At 48.2% G+C, this 14,227-nt stretch overlaps 1 protein-coding gene across 2 annotated transcripts in view; it reads right to left on the bottom strand.

The window, feature by feature from the left end:
• tfap2c (transcription factor AP-2 gamma (activating enhancer binding protein 2 gamma)) overlaps nucleotides 1-8,562 on the bottom strand; it is a 60,429-nt gene extending 51,867 nt beyond the window's left edge. The window contains exon 1 of one of the 2 annotated variants that reach the window (XM_043676975.1): nucleotides 8,496-8,562. In XM_043676975.1, coding sequence (XP_043532910.1) covers nucleotides 8,496-8,528 — 33 coding nt within the window. In that variant the 5' untranslated portion in view covers nucleotides 8,529-8,562. Of the gene's footprint in view, nucleotides 1-1,081; nucleotides 1,273-8,495 lie in introns of those variants that run through there. The other variant, XM_043676974.1, reaches the window with a different exon arrangement.
• Nucleotides 8,563-14,227: the final 5,665 nt, after the last annotated feature.

Genomic DNA, 14,227 nt, shown 5'->3' on the forward strand with positions numbered 1-14,227 from the left:
TGAGAACTTGGCGCTGCCGAATATGAGTCAATGGATGGGATTGCTGAGGGAATGTGGGCAGGACAGGACACGCCGAGAGAGGGGACCGGGTGGGGTGGGGGGAGTTAGAGAAACTCTCCGTCCGGTTATGGTGCTCTGGAAGTGAATGGGGAGAGGCAGGGAGACTGACAAACCAAACCGCTGACCACCCGCTCCCTATCTACAGAAAATAAACCCAGCGGAAGACTCGGGGGAGGGGGGGGGGGAATAATGTGGACATTATTCCCCCCCCCCCCCCTCCGCAGAATATTCCACCCTCCGCCCACTCAGAAATACACCTCGGGTAGTCCTGGACAGAGGACAAAAGCTGCACAGAGGGCGGAGGCGAGTAGGTTTGGGGAAGAGGTTTGTGAGTGGGGGCGGGGGGGGGAGTTCTAATCCTGCCCTGAATCTGAAAGGGGCATTTAACTGCTCCCCCCGCCCCCACCCCCCCTTGTTCCGCTCTGTCAGACACTCGCTACTGTACACCGATCCACCACAAACCAGTCAAACTGGATGCTCTAGTCGGGAGTGTCTCCCTGTCCCTTTCACTGGGGCCGGAGTGTGGGGAGGTGGGGGACTTAAGGGACCGGGGTGGGGGTGGCGGGTAACAAATAGTCTGGAAGCCTACCCCCTCCCCCTCCAACACCCTGTCATGCCCAGCTCCAAGCTTGTTTCCAGAAAAGTTCTCCACCAAGAACAGGGGTCCTCCCCCACACCTGAAACTGCACAGAAATCCCACACACACACAATTGTAATTGACAAAGAGTTGCTAAAGCAAAGGCAGAGCCTGACGACCGGGGGAAGGAGGCGGGAATAAAGTCCCGGGATATTGGGCCTGAAGATAGCAACTTTAAATGTCTCCAATTCACCGACACTGGGGAGCAATGCGAGTGAAGTTTGAAGCAAGTGATTGGAAATTATTAATCACAGTGACACAGTGACAAACACTGCTCGCCAGAAACAACTTCAATACAGTCTGCTGGAGAAAAATAGGACAGGTCGAGTCTCCACCGATACCTCCCTCCCCGCCATTGCCCCGGTGTACAGAGCTCCCTCTCACCTCGCAATCTTCCTCGTATTTGACATTGTCAGCTAATTTCCACAACATGTTCCCCTGGCCCGGAGTGAAGTACGCTGCAGCGCAAGGTCTAGTGCTGACTGAAGCCTCCCGCTCTCTCTCTCGGAGATCCCTCTGAGCTGCTGCCAATGAGGATGTTCCCTCTCCAGGCGGAACCTGAGCCCAGGGGGTGGGGATTCACTCCTCACGTCATGGACACGCAATCTGCTTCGAATCATAGAATCCCAAGTGTGGAATCAGGCTAGTCGGCCCATCGCGTCCACACTGACCCTCCCAGGAGCATTCTCCTCGCACCCACACCCTATCCCTGTAACCCTGTGTTCCCATGGCCAATCCACCTAAGCCTGCACATCCCTAGACACTATGGGCAATTTAGCATGGCCTGTACACTTAACCTGTACACCTCAGGGGCTAGTCACACCCACACCCTCCCAAAGTTCCTGGTGAGGGGTTTGGGGAGCTGCTGCGTCTGCCACAGAGAAGGTAGCACACGGCCACGCTGTCCCCCCAGTGCAGCTCCAGTCTATAAACTCGGGAGGATCCGGGCTCCCCGGGCTGCTGGTTGGTGTTCAGGCACGTTTCCCTGCGTATGCAGCCTTAGGATCGGCGTTGAACGAGTTACAGAAGATCCCTCCTGGATATAATCTAGCTCTAAATCTCACTGTTTTTATTCGCATGTGGCTTTTTTGTTTTGGGAATAAAACACTCCCTTTGCTCCCAGAATCTCTCACCCACGACCAGGTCAGGAGCAGGGTGTAGGGTTTGGGGATTTATTGCAAAACCTTTTTTCCATCTCCGTTAGTGAGTAAACTTTGGTCGAAATGTCGGAGCCTCCGCCGAGCCAGCTGTTCCTCGCTGCTTTGATTCACCGTCAGGTCTCTTCACTCTTCAGGTGCTGCCGAAGGCTTCCAAGCGCTTTACACGCATTACCCCCAGGATCGATTTTGGAACGTATTGGGGCGGGGGGCGGGGGAGAGTTAGATCGTCTCTGCACCCGCCCACCCCCGCCCCCCAATTTAACCTGGACACCAGGCTCCAGAATCCGAATAGGAATGGTCCAGTCCAATCCAGCCAATGAGCTCGACCAATCAGCTCCAGCCGGGTAGATTCCGTGTGTGCTGTCCAGGAGGACGGAGAGGGGTCTGAGCTATCCTCAGGTCGCCCCTTCCCCTAGTCTCTGTCACATTCCGGGAGACGCGGGAGGGGGGCGTCATTGTGACTTCCTCAGTATTCCTGCTCTCTCTCTCTGCGCCAGTTTCCTATTCTCTGTAACCTCTGACTGGTGAACTTCAGCGGCATTTCTCGGCCGGAACCGCTAATGGCCCGGATTTCGCGTTATCGAGACAGGCTGTCTGAATTTAGTAAAATATCTCAATCATTTATAAACCCGCCCTCTTTATAGAACCCACCGTCGGTGAAACACAAAAGGGTCACCTTATATTGTCAGTTACGTTTCTGTCCAGCAAACAAAAAGTTCTGAATTAAATGGCTGGAAAAATTCAGCATCCGCAGTTGATTTAAATTCAGAATTCATTTTGAATGATCGGATTAAATTGATTCGGGGTAAAGGAGTCCTGTCCCGGAATGGCCATTGCCTGTGTCAGCGTGACACTGCGTTGTCACCGCAGCCTCACACACCTTCTCCCTCTCCAAATGCAACTATCTCGTCCTGAGGAAGGGTCACTCGACTGCAACGTCAATTGTGATTTCTCTTGCTGCCAGACTTGCTGAGCTTTTCCAGCAATTTCTGTTTTTTTTCTGGAAAACTCCCAACCTGTTTCCCATTCTCCTTCCCAACTGTTTCTGTCTTGATTTCCAAATTTTCGTTTATTCGTTCATAGGATGAGGGGCATCACTGGTTAGATCTGCATTTCTTGCCCATCCTCCATATCACCTTACCTTGGTGCAGTCTACATGCATTCTGGTTCACTCTTAATTGCCTTCTGGGCAATGTCCTAAAGGACTTTATTGAACCAAGTAGGAGTTTCCTCACAATCGGTTTCCTAGTCATCATAAGACTCTTATTTCCAGATTATTGTCGAATTCAAATTCCACTACAGCGAGATTTGGACCAGGGTGCCTTGCTTACAGTCCTCTATAATACAGGATACACATGCCAGTACATTTAATACCGTACAATATTTGGATTATTTACATGCTGTGTCCAGCGATAATACCACTAGCCCACCGCCTGCACAGGAATGAGATGCCAAAGGAAGTGGTGGAGGCCGGCACAATTAGAACACTTAAAAGGCATCTGGATGGGTATATGAATAGGAAGGGTTTAGAGAGATATGGGCCAAGTGCTGGCAAATGGGACTAGATTAGGTTAGGATAACTGGTCGGCATGGATGTGTTGGACCGAAGGCTCTGTGTCCGTGCTGTACATCTCTATGCTTGCATGCTTACCCGGAAAGCACTCTCTATGTGAACACGGATTTTTAAAAATATTCTCCAGTCGGCCCTGTGGCCTTTGGTGCCAATTCATCAAGAAGTGGAAAGGTTGCTGTGGAGACTCCGCCCCACCCCCATTCCTAGGGTTTTCGACCCTATGCCCGAATGGATAATTAAGCTCAAATAAAAACTGAAAGAATTGTGGATGCTGTAAATCAGAAATAAAAACAGAAATTGTTGCAAAGTCTGGCAGCATCTGTGAACAGAAATCCGAGTTAATGTATCGGGTGGACTGACCCTTCCTCAGAATTAAGCCCAAGTGACTGATTCACCTGGTATAAACCTGGCAAATCTCTGCATTAGTTTTGAGTTTCATGAATCTGTAAGTAAAGTAGACCTTTGTAAATTATGCAAGGATTGTCCGATATTAAATGGACTGGCATGTGTGTAATGCACATACTGTGCTGCACTTTCGTAAAGAGGGCAAGGTGTTCTCTGGTCGAACCCGGAGGACAGCGTGCAGGTCGAGGACACGGGCGTGTTCGGGAACTGGAGCAGTGAACCTGCAGCTAAATGTTCCCTGGCTCTCCTCTTCCTTTGTACTTACTAATCGCCAGAAACTCGCAGTTTATTAGCATTTTTGGTGGGGCAGACTGCAAAGTGAGGTGTGAACAGGCTGCATTGTTCCTCTGGGGGGAGGGGAGGGGGTCAGCACAGGAACTGACGTTCAGTGAACGCTGGAATCTCCTGCGTAACCCCATGGGTTATGTGTAATGACAGTGTATGAAAGCGCTGTCTCCACTACTTCATCGGCAATGTTACAAATCACACAGCACCCAGTTATAGTCCTCCAGGAAGGACTTTCGCTGCCCCTTCATCAGGTGGTTGTGGAGTCCACAATGAAGGAGCAGCGCTCAAAAACTAGGTTTATATGGCTTCCAAATAAACCTGAAGGACTATAATGTAGTGCTGTGTGATTTTTAACTTTGTACGCCCCAGTCCAACACCAGCACCTCCAATTCATTGGCAATATCACCATAGCATGAGCATCCGCCCAGGATCTCGGGCCTCCCAATAAAGTGGGGAAATGATGCGAGCCGGAGCATTTAGAGGTCCCCTCGAGAGCTTCAACTACATATGACAGTGGCTCCAGCCCCATTCCCCCCCCCCCCACCAACACACACACATATAGACACATATACATATATATATATATATATACACACATACCACACATATATACACGCACATATACACAGACATACGCACACATATACACCCATAGACACATATACACACACACTCTAAGCCTCTGCCTTTGTACCGACTCCAGTGAACTGCAGTCACCGACACCAGTCCTCTGTCAGGAATGTTTGTTTCCAGGACTCAATGGGATAGTTAAACCTGGGCTGTGTTTCCCATTCCAGATGGAATAAGTGGCATTCCCTTCAACAAACTCAAAACAGCTCGATGGTTGGGATTACTGTATGCGGGTTTACTGTGTAGGGTTTACTAAATGGCGCTGGCGAGGGCTTTATTGTGAGCCATTAATCATCCTCATTATGTGGACGGGAGTGGGGGTTGGTGTTCCTTCTTGTTACTGCTATTCAGTAATGTTTATATCACATGGAGGGGGATATTTTGCATATGGCTGTGTATGTGTGTTCTATATGACCGCCTATACAGTATTATGTGTTCCACATAGCTGTGTGTTCTATATGATCACATGTATATCCACATGGCTGTGTGTTCCATATGACCTTGTTTATGTGACCTATATGATCGAGTGTATATGCGTTATATATGACCTTGTTTAAGTGTTCTTTGTGACCACGTGTATATGGCCTTGTTTGTTCTACAGGACCGAAACCTCTGACAGTTAGCCGAGAGGTTCCGCGAATCAGTCAGAGGAGAAATTCTTTCAGGTGGGATCGGAATACGAGCCGAAGTGGAGCTATCTGGGGACTGTACCCAGGGGAGACTGCTCAGCCTGAGAAAGGACAGCAGGACCACCAGCTGATGGCTGCAGGGACAGGTTGCAGCGATTGCCTCCAGGTTAGAGAATGAGCTGAGGGGCTGGTGAAGCGAGAATAACTGGGAATGACCTTAAACCGAGTACGAGACAGCTCAGTAGTTGAAGATAGGGGCCAATTGTTTCCTTGAAGAAACCTGGAGCACTCACACCTCAAAAAAGGCCAGGGTGGGGATAGTCAATCCATTCAGAATATTGAAAGCGACAGAATCAAAAGGGAGCAGGCAGAGTGCCCTTAGATAAAGCAGCCACAAATGATTGAAGGGACTGGAAGGACTGAACGGCCTGGTCCTATACTCCGACGTTGTTGATGAGCCGGTATATCTGTGACCAGTCCAGAACAACAAACAGCGACTCGGGGGGAAGACCAAATCAATTGGTTAGGCCGTCCTTCACTTTCTCCATAGTCAATGCGTTTGTTTTAACCTCAGTCTCTTTCCAGCATTTCGTAGAATAAACTCCACATCTTAACAACACCCCATATAAAAACACAAAATTTAACAAATTAATCTATAATTTACCCCCAAAAAATCTTATCAGGTGGACCGCGGGTAAGTGTGAAATATATTTACACGAGATTATACACAAACGATAATTATCCTCATGTCGCGCTCTCCTGACAGTCAAGGTAGGAAAGAAATGACCCGTTTTTTGTCATATCTCGTTTTGTTTTAAAACTGCCACAATTCTCGGATTCTTCGTGTGGAGTTGGTACATTTTTTACGAGATTGTATCGTTCCTTGAAGGGGGTTAGATACACTTCACAGAAACCAGCGAGCTGGGAATAGCAGTTGGTCTTATCACACCGTCAGTGTCTGTACGTCGGGGACTTGTATTTTGACCACTGTCTCCTATTAAAAAGATGACTGTTGGGCACGGTGGGGGGGCGGGGGGAGGTTGTGAGGGGTGTTGGTCTGGAAATATTCTGCTGTTGTCACCTCGTTCATTCCAAACCTATTCAGAAATTGTGATTCTTAGAAATCTCCAACTCGAGGTAAGTGCTTTTAAAACCTATAAACCTCTCTGCTATTGACAACTCAGCCCCATACAAACTTGCTGGCTTCCCCCTCATTACTTTCGAACGAACAAGCAGTTTGAAACAAAAATCGCTTTTCACCCAGTTCAGAAAGATCAGGTACATTTTTTTAAAATCGCTTTTCACTTGGAGCTCAGTTTAAAGGGTTCAGGCACAGTTTTAAAAATCGCCTCTCGCTGGAGTCCAGTTTAGAGGAGTCAGCCACGGTACTGCCTCCCGTTCGGCGTCTGTAATCAAAGCAAAGCCTAGTCTGTCTTCGTCCCGGACAGACCTTGTGAACGAATAATCTCTCCCCGGCAACACGGTCACCTCCTACAGTGTCCAAAAAATAAAAAAAACAGCAGCGTCTCTACCTGCTCACCGGCTCATGGTAGTGAAAACACGGCCGATGGGAAATGTAAAAACAGCAAGCATTGCAAATATTGCGATTTAACCAAGATGCCCGTGTCTCTACATAAATATCAAATAAAAAGAAGCAAAATACGGCGAATGCTGGAGATCTGAAAGAAAAGCAGAAAATGCTGGAGAAACTCGGTAGTTGTAGCTGGAAGCTCTGCACAGCTACTGAGAGTAGCCTTTCACTGATCAAGTTGGTGTCTGATCACGTTTTTTAAAAAGATAGGCCCTGGGTTTTCTGTGCCTCCCGTATACCGTGTGACTGTGGACGGCAGAAAGTTGATTATCAATTGTTTTGTCTTCCAGCTGCCCACTTTCTGTCAGCGTGAACACACTTGTACTTTACACCAGAACTCGAACTTTAAAATGAAACTGTGAGATCACGAGCCCAACTCAGGTTCCCTCATCAATTAAAAAGCAATTGTAAGTGAGAAGATTTAATGGCGACCTGTTCACATCCTGCTATAAGGCCAAATTCTTTAAAAAAAAATAAATCAACAAATCGCTCACTGATTCCTAACCTTGCTGGTGTACGATTCTGAAATCTGTAGCAATTAATCAATGCCCCGGTCCCATAGGATAAGCAGTGGTCCCCTTTCATTATTAATCGGGAGTGTCATCTGTACAATTTCAGAAATCATCGCTTTTTCAGACTCCAGTCAGTGTCAGTTTGGTGTTCTCATCCAGAGCAGTATGCAGCGTGGATCATTGGAAAGCTGGAGTTTATGTGGTGTAGGATTCTCTGTTGCTTTATAACTTGAACCCGGGGGTTACCGCGTTAATAAATACACCTCGGAAAAAAAGCGGCGGCTCTCATTGTTAGGAACAGGGTGCTCTCTCGCACCCTCTGGATTGCTGCCTTTTTGAGAGTTCCCCCGTTCACGCTGGGCCCTCTTTCTAGGATGGGATTAGAGAGTCTCTACAGTGTCTCAGTCCCTACCTTTATTTCACACTGGAGCTGGGCTGCTAGAGTTTGAGGGTAAGGGAGGGACGGGGGGGGGGGGGGGAGGGGGCTAGCGAGGTGACTTTCCCAACCGCGGTTGGGCTTGAGCTGTGAAGGGAAGGGGCTGGCAGGAGGCGCTACACAAATGCAGGTCCCTCTCGAGTTACAGCACACTATCTTGCCGGCGTCCCGTGGAAGGATTCGCTCTAACAACACTTGTTACTGGGTGTGTGATGTAGAGCGGGCCAGATTAGGGGTTGGGGAGGATGGAGGGATGGGGTTAGAGGGGGGCAGCCCTCTGGGACATGTTGTCCAATCCGCCGACCCCCCCTTCCACCCGAGGAAGGGGACTACAACTCTCCCCTGGGCACCAGCTCAGCTCGGCATAGCACCCGCGCCCCCCTCCCGGTCCCAAAACCACCGGGAGCCACATCCAGAGGGCGAGTGTCCCAGGGCAATGTGGGCCTCCTTGGGAACGTGGAACGGGCCGGGGGGGGGTGGGGGGATTTGGTGTAAGTCCCATGGGCTCTGGGTGTCCATCCAGTCCCCCCGGGGCCACCCCTCAACCCCAGACCACAGCTGCCAAACCACCTACCTGCCAATCGCCTGCTTTGCCCAGTAACGCCATCCTGGAGCCGGTGCTCGGCCGAGGCTGCAACGTGAAGGAGTGAATGGCAGAGAGAGAAACAGAGAGAGAGAGAGAGAGAGAGACAGACAGAGATTCCCCCACCCCCTCTCGCAGCCCATACCTGGGCCAGAGCTGCGCCTGCGCACTCCCTCACAACATTCACCTGAGCCAGAGGCACTCGGGGGTGGCACAGACTCGGCTCCGCTCCCCTGCTGAGCGCCCTTTGTTACTCAGCCCGGCCACTCCACTGGGCAATGCGGCTGCCATTGTTAGGCAGAGTCTGCCCCCTTCCCTCGCTCCCCTGCCATTCACACGCCCTCCCACTGTTCAATAGTCTCTGACTGTAAACAGTAACATTTCATATTCTCAACCAGCCTGCAACTAATGACAGAAAGAAAACTAGGGGAATGTCAAGAATATGAGATCAAGCATTTCCTCAAGGTAGGGAACTGATCTGTGTTGGGAGTCTTCAGCCACCCGCTGCATACTAAAGCGTCTTTCATGAATGGTCACCAGCTCGGTTCCCCTCCCATGCTGTCTTGCACTCACCATCCTCTGTTGTTGTGTCCCCCTCCTGTTTTCTATCCCTGGCGATCACTGCTGGCAGTTTGAGGGGTTCAAATTCATGAGTGGCCTGGGCAGAGGACATGGGGGAAGACACTGTTCCTCTGGGTGGAAGGGTAGAGAGTTGCTGGGCAAGGTTTAAATAGTCTATGAAGCAAGCGTGTTATACAGTCGCAGAGAGTCACACAGGGTAGAAACAGGCCCTTTGGCCCCCATGGCTATGCTGACCAACACCAGACTACACTAACCCCATTCACCCGCAGTTGGTCCATATTCTATCAGGTTCCGGTATTTTAAACACTCTTCCAGACACTTCCTACGCGTTGGAAGAGTTGACCGACCTCCACCACTCTCAGGCAGCGCATTCCATAACTCTACTACCCTGTGGTTGGATTTCCTCTAAACTACTTACTGCTCACCTACATTTTATGTCCTCTGGTTTTAGACACGTCTACCATGGGGGAAAGATTCTCACACTCTGCTCTGACTATGCCACTCATAATCCTGTACACTTCAATCAGATCCCCCCTCAACTCCAAGGAAAACAAACGCCTATCCAGTTCCTCCTCATAACTGAGACTTTCCATCCCAGACAATCTCCTCGGCACCCCCCTCCGGCGCAATCACACCCGTCTGATAATGGCCACATCTGTATGTAGTATTCCATGTAGTATGTGTGGCTTGCTCCGATTTTCTACGCCCAGGCTAATCATAGAATTAGGTCCAACAAGTCCACACTGACCCTCCATAGAGTAACCCACACAGATCCGATACTCCTAGTCTATTGCTCTACATTTCCCCTGACCAATTCGTTTAACCTGCGGAGGAAAACACACACGGCAGGCCCGAGAATGTGTAAAATCTACAGTCGCCGGAGGCTGGAACGTGGGTCTCTGGCGCTGTGAGACAGCAGTGCTAACCACTGAGCCAACATGCCGCCCTAATGAAGGCAAGCATAATGTTAGCCTTTGACATTACCGAATCGACCTGTGCTGATACCCCCAAGGATCTATAAATCTGTACATCAAGGTCCCTTTATTCCTCAGTACGCCCTAGGGACCTTCCTCATCGCCAATGTCCTTCCCATACTAGACCTCCCAAAATGCATCACCTCACACTTATCCGGATTAAATTCCATCTGCCATCTCTCTGCCCAATTTACCAGCTGATCAATATCAGACTGTAGCCTGAGACCAGCCTCCTCACTATCAACACTACCCCAAATTTTCGTGTCACCTGCAAACTTATTAATTATACCGTCTACAATCAAACCAAGTTGTTAACGTTCAGAAGTGATTTGAGAGAAAGAACTCCTCATCAGCAGCAAGTTCTCAGGATCTAGAATGTCGTGTCTGGGGAGTGTGAGGGAGGCAGGTTCACTCCAGCGGTTCGAGTCTGGATTGTACCGTCTCGGAGTGTGACCGGGCTTGATCCCGGGATAAGTTTTAACGGGACAACTGAACAATACCTCCTTCCCCCAGCAAAGCAGTTGGAAACCAGGCATTGGACAAGCCTGTGTGATTCACATCCTGGTGAAGTCCAGGGAAACGTGGTGCCATACATCTCTTAAAGTGTCAGTCAGCCGTCTGCTCTCTCACACACACACCTCAGTGTACAGGGCAGCCCTGAGTGAACCTGCTCTTGGTCAGTGTGGAGGCCTAGGCCCCTGGGAGAGTATGGTCACCTGAGTAATGTTTGTCACCACCACCTCCCCCGTCCCAGGCTCAGTAAAATAAGCAGATCCCGAGCACTGTTCACACTCACGTCGTGCATTAGCTTGTAGTCTAAGTCACACCTGGCTTCATAACCACACATCAAACCAGACCTTCAACAATATCCATTTATGTAGCGCCTTAAGCATAAGGAAATTTCACTGGAGCGTGAGAGTGACAGGCACTCTCGTCTGAAACAAACAGAGAGGCTCAGCGGATCTGGCAGCATCTGTGGGAACAGAAACAGTTAACACTTTCATCTGATCTGGTTCTTTACAACAGTCTGCCAAGTCTCATACTGGATATGAAATTTACCTGTTTCCTCTCTCTCTCTTTACAGATGCTACCAGATTCGCTGAGTTTTTTCACTGAGTGCTTAATTCTCAAGAGGAATTAGGGCCTACAATCTGACCCAGGTCAAAGCGGTAGATTTTAAAAGATATCTTACTAAGAGACAGCTAAAGACACCAAATTGTGAGAGGATTGCAATTGAGAATGTCCAAGACCGCCGGATTAGAGGAAAGCAGAGATTTCTGAGGTTGTGTGGCTGGAGGAGAGATAGGGACGGACGAATGTTTAGCGGAAAGACCCCAGACCGGGCAGTAGCGCAGAGAGAGTTGAACGTGTTAGCATCACACACACACACCCCCCCCCCCCCCCACCCCCACCACCACCACCCCCAGCAGCCCCTAGTGCCCAGACTCCAGCCATGGTCCTGTCTGAAAGCCATCGAGAGCTACGAATAAGCAGCAGCCAGGACCTCACCCTTTCTAACCCGTGAGGAAGGTTATTGTCCCGGCGGCAGGGCGGAGACATGGTTCTCAGCGTTCTGAGTCCTCACCTTTAGTAATGCCGGACCTGACGGAGTGGTCAGCTATGACCCAGGGCGCTGTGTCAAGTACCAGCCAGTGTGTCTTAATCGTGAAACGCTGCTGATAGCTGGTGGCTGCGAGCATTCTAAACAAAAGGCCAGCCCCAATTTAACGAAAAGGTTTGTCGTCAAGAAGCCGAGACTCAATGAAAGCAAGAGCGAGAGAACAGGACTCTAGGCTTGGGGGTTGAATGTTGTAATGTGTAATGTATGTGTCCATTCCTATACTCCTGTATGGCCCAGACACACACAACCTGAACACAAACCGATATTTTCAACGAATGAACAGAGCCAAATAAACACCTTAGGAGTACCAATAAAATCACCATACTGTGGATGCTGGAAATCCGACATCAAAACAGAAAGTGTTGGAGAAACTCAGCAGGTCTGGCAGCATCTGTGCAGAGAGATATAGAACGTGACTCTTCGTTAAACAGAAGGACAGTCGAATTGGATTTGAAACATGAAAACATGTCTCTCCACGGAGAACTGGTCAGCTTCTCTAGTGCTTTCTAGCTTTATGCTAAATAGTCAATGTATCGGTTTTGCAGACCGTTCTATACAAATCCAGATTAAAACCGGATTGAAAACAAAATGCACTTTACCCGTTCCCTGTAACATCGCGCAGTTTGGAAATTAGCGTCGGTAACGGTAACGATATCCAACAACATGATAACTGTTTAATGTGGTCTAACATCTGGTTCATATCACATGGATGATTTGAAAATAGTTGATCCCAGATCAATTTCAGTCAGCTCCCCGGTCTGTCTCACACGTAAACTGTGCAACTGCCACTTTACACTGCTGCCTGGCGCTGCAGTTAGAGACACTAAGCTGCTCTGAGTTCTCCAACATCCAATGGCATCATTTGGAAGAAGGGCAAAGCAGTTCTTCCTGGTTTCACAGCCAACATCTATCCTTCAAACAATGTCACAAATTGTTGCTCATCTTCACAATGCGGTTTTTTTTTAGTGGGAGCTTGCTGTGCATGAATTAGCAGTCACTTTGGAACAGCGATTCGATTTCATAAAATACTCATTTAGCCAGAAGCACTGTGGACCTCCAGAGTTAAAAGCTCTTTCATTAAGGCAGGGTTTTGGTTTCGTAAATTTACATTCCCCATGTCCCCTTCACATTGACAATGTAGGTGGGGATCTTACTATGTTAAATGCCTGTTACCAATCGATTTAAGGTATTAAAATTATACCTAATTTCTGTAATAAAGCACATCCCGTATAAACGTGAACGGCGTATCATGTGTTCTGTTAATTACATCAACATTACAAAATATCTTTATAGCGCTCGAATCATATAGTTACAGACCCTAATTAAATTCATACGTTACATTACATTGAAACGTAGTGTAAATTCAATGGATCTGATAATATGTTTATTCTGACAGCTCACATCTATAACATAACTACATTTATGATGGAATGTATGTAATATCAAATATTTACAAGTGATTTATAATGTATCATGTATTCATAATGAAATGTATGTAACATTTACATTTATGACACAGATATTGAATTCCAGATATTCACATTAATTAAATCAATTTCACATTGTAATCCCACATCTGTAATCATTTAATACAATAAAGTTTATATGAATCTGAATTATTTGTACTTACATTTGTTGGCGGTTTTATTAAAAATTCTCTAATTCTGGTTGATTTCTGGCCGATATAAAGTGGCAAACTGGATTGTTAATTGTTCAGTTGAACCCCTTACAAGCTGCACACGTAGAGAACCCGAAATTCCCTCCCCCGGCTGTAAAGGTTATAAATTCGTTCTCTGCCTTTCAGGTTCTGTCAGTTCACAAGGTTCTCACAGTGCCAGTCAGCTCAGCTCCGAGAGAGCTGGACCCCTGTTCCACAGCCCACATCTAACCTCGCCTGAGACTGGGGAACATCTATTAGTCTTTGGGATAACGTGAATTGGAACGTCAGGCACATATCTATTGTAAAAGATCGAGGATTTTCTGGCGTAAATCTGTTCTGTCAGTATGCAACACCGAACCCGCTCCACACCTAGCTGTGTTCCAATAGCTGTACCCAGGCTCATGTATTGACTGAAAACAACTCAGGACTGTCCCAGGCTCTAGGAGCTGGTGGGGAGCCAGTTAACAGTGAAGAAGTCACCCAAAATCTAGGAGATTCTTCGTGGAATAAAACAACGAATTTCTGAAGGTGTGAACCAAAATCAGAAAAATGCTGGAGAAACTCAGCAGGTCCGGCTGCGGAGAAAGAAACAGTGACCCATTACAGGGGACTCCAAACACTCACTCTGTCTTCTCTCCACACACGCTGCCAGACCTGCTAAGACTTTTAAGAATAAGGGGCCACGCATCGAAGGCAGAGATGCACAGGACTTTCTTCTCTCAGAAGGGAATGAATGTGTGGAACTGTTCACCACAGAGGGCTATCACTGTTAGATGGTTAGGGATACTCACGGCAGAGATTTTTTTTAATCAGTAAGGAAATGAAGGGTAATGAGGGAAAAGGTAGGAAAGTGAAGTTGAGGATTATGAGATCAGGCATGATCTCA

The sequence above is a fragment of the Chiloscyllium plagiosum genome, chromosome 35, assembly GCF_004010195.1.
Source record: "Chiloscyllium plagiosum isolate BGI_BamShark_2017 chromosome 35, ASM401019v2, whole genome shotgun sequence".
Classification (NCBI taxonomy): Eukaryota; Metazoa; Chordata; class Chondrichthyes; order Orectolobiformes; family Hemiscylliidae; genus Chiloscyllium; species Chiloscyllium plagiosum.